This window comes from Plasmodium cynomolgi (genome assembly GCF_000321355.1).
Source record: "Plasmodium cynomolgi strain B DNA, scaffold: 0057, whole genome shotgun sequence".
NCBI lineage: Eukaryota > Apicomplexa > Aconoidasida > Haemosporida > Plasmodiidae > Plasmodium > Plasmodium cynomolgi.
The window spans coordinates 1-5,277 of NW_004192686.1; the positions used below are offsets into that span (position 1 = coordinate 1).

The following is a 5,277-nucleotide window of genomic DNA, read 5'->3' on the forward strand; positions in this document are numbered from 1 at the left end:
TATGTAAATTTAACATGTTGTAAACATCATTTTAAAACATTTTTTCTCTCTACATATAGAATATTAATAAGGGCTTGTTCTATACTAAAAACTATACATTTATACTAAACAAACAACACGTCTAATTTGTAAGGGAATATATATTCATTCCACTTTTTGTTTTCATGAACATTTTTATAGAAAAATAATAATTGTCTAAAAAATAAAAGACATTTCCTTTCCATGGATAACTGCATTCATATTTGTGTTAAATTATGCTGCTTAAATTGTCCTATTATTCTTGTGGTATTATATTTTTTATTTTAACACATGCATACGGGAAAATATGATTTGAAATTTTTATTTTCTTCCATTGATCCATAGCATTTTTTTATGTTTACATTTAATATCATACAAGAATAATAGCTGCATAATGCAGAAAAATAATATGTTCTTTCTGTTCAATATAATGCTACTTGAACTGTATGTATCGCTTGATTTATGTTATTTACATATTGGGGATTATGAAGGTAAAAAGATACCATAAAATGGCAATGTTTATAAATAGAATCATTAACATTCATATATTCATAATTAATGAATTATTTCTTATTGTAAACAAATTTATAGCTTGCATGAATTAAACAAATTGTTTATAACGCAAGAAACAGCTTTAGTTTTATTAATACAACATTTTATGACAAATAAAACAATTTAGTTAGGATACTACCAATTAATATTCTACAGTATCATAATTCGTAACAGATAAATTTGTTAGGAACTGATTGTTGGATAATACAAACATTATTAATATCGTTATGTAGAAAAGCTTGAAATTATAATTACGATAAATTATTAAATAAAAAATAACTAAAAGAGGAGCATATATCGCAAATTAATAAACATATATTTGCTAAAAAAATAAAACAAAAAAAGGGTTAAAAAAGAAAAGTTAAAAATATAATTATTTTAAAATAAGTTAACATATAACTCTGACCATGATGTAATATAAAATTTCATATCATAGGGTTCTTTGTATTTCAAAATGATTGTAAATTTATTTTCCACGATGTGCACTTTTCACAAATTAATTATCACAAAAAAATATAAAAAATTCTACGCCTACTTTATTAATGTATAAGAAAATGTATAGATTATTTAAGATACGTTTGAAAATTTTCACACCATTTCAAAAAAATATGTTAAACAGTTCTATCTTTTTTTTATATATTAAAAGCATTTAGTCATTTTTTTATTTTATGTGGTTGAATGTTCCTTTATTTGTTTTCCTTTTTTTTTTAACATATTACAATATTTGATGCTTCTTAAAGAAGATATATTTCATTTTATGTCTATTTAATCGTTTTATATAAAACTTAGTTTTGCGCTAATTTATTATCTTTAATTATTTTATTTCCTTCATTATATTGTATAATGTTATATATATAGCTCATAGTTTAATGAGAATATCCATTTCCATGTGTGAGATACGTATCATTAATTTTTTGAAAGATATATATCAGTCTTTTCCGCATTTTTGTTAATTTTTCACTAATGCTAATTAAAAAGATTAACATAAAATATTCTATTGATACAATATACAATGTTAATTACTTTAAATCATCTGCCATTAAATGTAACATTAGAATGAACACTATTACCCTGGATGATAAGCTATACGAGCCCTCTGTCTTCCTGAATTTATATTACCAATTTCATTATCATTCTCTGAGAATTTCTTCTTGTCATATTCTTCATAAATAAATTTATTATTATTTTTCTTCGTTTCCTTTTTGCTTGACCTGAATCCAGAGGCGGAACACTAAAATGCAAGTGAATAGTAGAAAATGTGTTCGATATTACGTATTCTACAGTTAAATATAATTATAACAACGTAAGCCTAATCATATTCATTTCCAATTTTAATATGGTATCTTTATATACCTTATAAAATACGAAATATATGACAAATATTCCCAATAAAATTAAAACAGATAATGTCGCCATATAGAAGGGGTCCACTAAAACATTATCTGTCCTTACATGTGTCATATTGATATATGCACCCCCCATTTTTTTTAACACTTGGGCTCTTTCATTTGATTTTTCGGTAATATACTTAACATAATAATCTATAGCTACAGGCGGCTCCACTTTTTTAAAAACTGTCCCTGGAGATAAAACATTAGCACAATTCAATTTTGAATAAAAATATACGGGTTATACTTTTTATCGCAATTGAAATATTTTTTACAGTAGCTAAAATAAGCGTCTCCAGTAAAATACTCACAACAATGATTTATATGTGATTCATATAAATTATTAATATTACTAATATATTTACAGTACGCTTCTGGGTCGTTCACAGGATTTTCCATTTTTTACCTTCAATGTCGGGTAAAATACTTAAAATAATGGTACAAATATTTTTCTTCTTTCCAAATTTTCGCACTACTATCCAAGTAAAACAAACACGATTTATTATTTAAAATTTTCTCATTAATCAATGTAATCGAATTATTAATTTGATTTATAACTGGATTTAAAGTGTTATATTTTGAAGAACCAATTATTTTTTCGACATTGCCATGCGCCCAATAGGCCAAATAAGAACAGCGCTCATCATGATCATTTTTGTCCTTTATATTAGATAAATTTTTGGACAATAATTTACAAAATTTCGTAACCCCAGGGTAATCCTTATCTAATGATAATACATTAAAACAATAATTACAATATTTATCGATACCTTCTTCATCGTTTAAATTGGTATACTTCTTATGTGAAGACAACTTACCTAGAATTTCTTCCTGCATTTTAAACAAAAATGTATTTTTCAAGAATTATATTATCGTTTTCACGAAAGTAAGACTTTTTTTTTTAATTATTAACCATGCATTACATAAATAAGAAATCATAAAAATAATATTATTATAGTATAATAATATTCTTATTCAAGAATAATTCACAGTATTTTAGGTATATTTACCATCTCTTTGGTAAAATGTGTATCATTATTTTCAAGCCTAGACACACCGGGTTCTTGCCTGTTGGATATTTCTTTGTCTCTATTTGTTGTGTATAAAAATTCTATATTACTACCTGGACATTTTTCTTTTATTAAGCTAAAAACTTCATCATTAATTGTAATCCCAAATTTATCTATTTCTTCTTTATAAATTGAAGAATTGTTACATGTACTTTCCTGTTTCATAACATAGTATAAGGAAAAAATAGACTGTAGATAGTTGCAATATTCATTTTTTTTCGAATTTCCAGTTTCCTTCAGCTTTTTGTTTATGATATCAAAGGCTTCCAGAAATTCAAACAACTTTTTCTTATTTTTGAAATACTTTTCATCTACATTAAATGTCTTGTTCAAGCATTTACTATTTGAATTAAGGTTTGATTCATTCATTGTATCCTCCGCAGAATAAACGTATTTTATAATTTCATAACGAATTTTTTGGTCTTTAAATTTATCAAAAACCCAGTAGTTCAAATATAAGCAAAAATTGTCCTTCATTTTGTCCTCTTCGATGGATTTTAATATATTATCTTTATTTTTCAATATCGAATCAATAATGCAACAATATTTACGACTCGAAATACTAATATTATTGATATTATTTTGTATGGCAATTATACAAGCATCATATTTTTCAGAATTCACATAATTCGTATTTAGCTCATTATAAAATTTATATATGACAACATCATTCAAAAAATTATTCTAAAATATGAGAACAAGGAAAGTGTGTAATTATTTAAAAAATTATATTGCAGAAAGAGTCATAATTATACACAAATTCCTATATTGTGTTCAAGTAAATTTTAATAAAATTTTATTTCAACATAAAATGGATGTTTACATTTTCTGCCAATTTTTTAAGATCAGTTTCCAGAGTTACTTCAGACATGTTGATAAAATGATATTATAAGATACATGATTATGTGTGCATGTACATAAAAAATGAGATAGCATAATTTATTTGTGTATTATAAATACATGATTATTACTTTACAAAATTAAGTAAATATATCCATGAAAAAAAATACAAACACTTATTCTAGAATAAAATAAAATTTAGTTCTATACTTAAAAAGAAAATGTAAATATATATAGTTTGTAAAATATTAAGGTAATGTTTAGAATATTAACATTTTAAGAATAAAATAGTACTATATCGAAAAGGTATAGTTATACGAGATGTAAATGTATGTAAATATTTAATTATATAATTATCTACCTAAAATTGCTAACATTTTAATATAAATAAGCACAAATTATAATTTTATTAAATTCTATATTTTCTAATAAAATCATTGATTTAAAATATTTTGAACATTTGAAATGTACTTGAATAAAAAGGGTAATTTTTATGACTACATATTTAGTTTTATTATTAAAATTTTGTCCTTAAAATTATATTTTTTACTTATTATAATAAATAAGTTAAGGTATATTACTGATGGCTTCTTTAACTAAATACCCACTACAAAAATTAAAAGGTAAATAAGTATAACATTATAACCATAAAAAATAATTAAAATGCGTTATAAATAGAACAACGCATGTATTTCTTTTTATCATATTAAGTATATACTTCCATATATCACTCTTATTTAATTTTATGATGTTTTGTAAATTATTTTTTCCTTCTAATTACACAAAAGTTATTCTCTGTTGGGTTCTCACTTAAATAATTTCTGTAAGAATCATTTATTTTTTCATATTAGTATTGGCTCATAGGGATATATAACTATATATGTTCAAATAATATTATATTTCAGCTTGAAGTAATCACCACAATAAATTACCAAATATAAGATATATATATACACAACGGCAAATAATTTATATTTTAAATATAAAAAAATGCATATGTATTTATAAAAGTAATATAATTAACATAATATTGACAATTTTTGTTAAATTCATGAGAAATAAAAAAAAATTATTGTAGGAAACATATGCATTTTTCAAAAGTTCAATTTGCAATTTTTTATAAATTACTCTATTTTTTTGATATTTCATTTTCATATATTATATATTATATTAACTAAAATAGATATATATTCTTATTTTTCAAAGGATTTAATAGTATGTTTATATAATATATTTTCATGCTTTATTGAAATAATTCTCCTTCAACAAATATTTTTTAATGAGCGCGAATATATTATATTACACCCATGAAATTTGTTTGACACAGTATAGTAAATTAAGCCTTTGAAATGTTTTAATTAAACATAAAATTAAGAAAATAATGCATTAAAACAAGCATAATAACTATT

At 22.8% G+C, this 5,277-nt stretch overlaps 1 protein-coding gene across 1 annotated transcript; it reads right to left on the minus strand.

Moving 5' to 3' along the window:
* Positions 1-2,341: 2,341 nt before the first annotated feature.
* On the minus strand, positions 2,342-3,899 carry PCYB_001900 (hypothetical protein; the record flags this gene model as incomplete). The annotated part of the gene is made up of 4 exons (XM_004227612.1): positions 2,342-2,433; positions 2,546-2,795; positions 2,945-3,712; positions 3,852-3,899. The coding sequence occupies 2 exons, from the start codon at positions 3,897-3,899 to the stop codon at positions 2,945-2,947; spliced, it is 816 nt and encodes a 271-aa protein (XP_004227660.1). The 3' UTR covers positions 2,342-2,433; positions 2,546-2,795.
* Between the last annotated feature and the right edge of the window lie 1,378 nt (positions 3,900-5,277).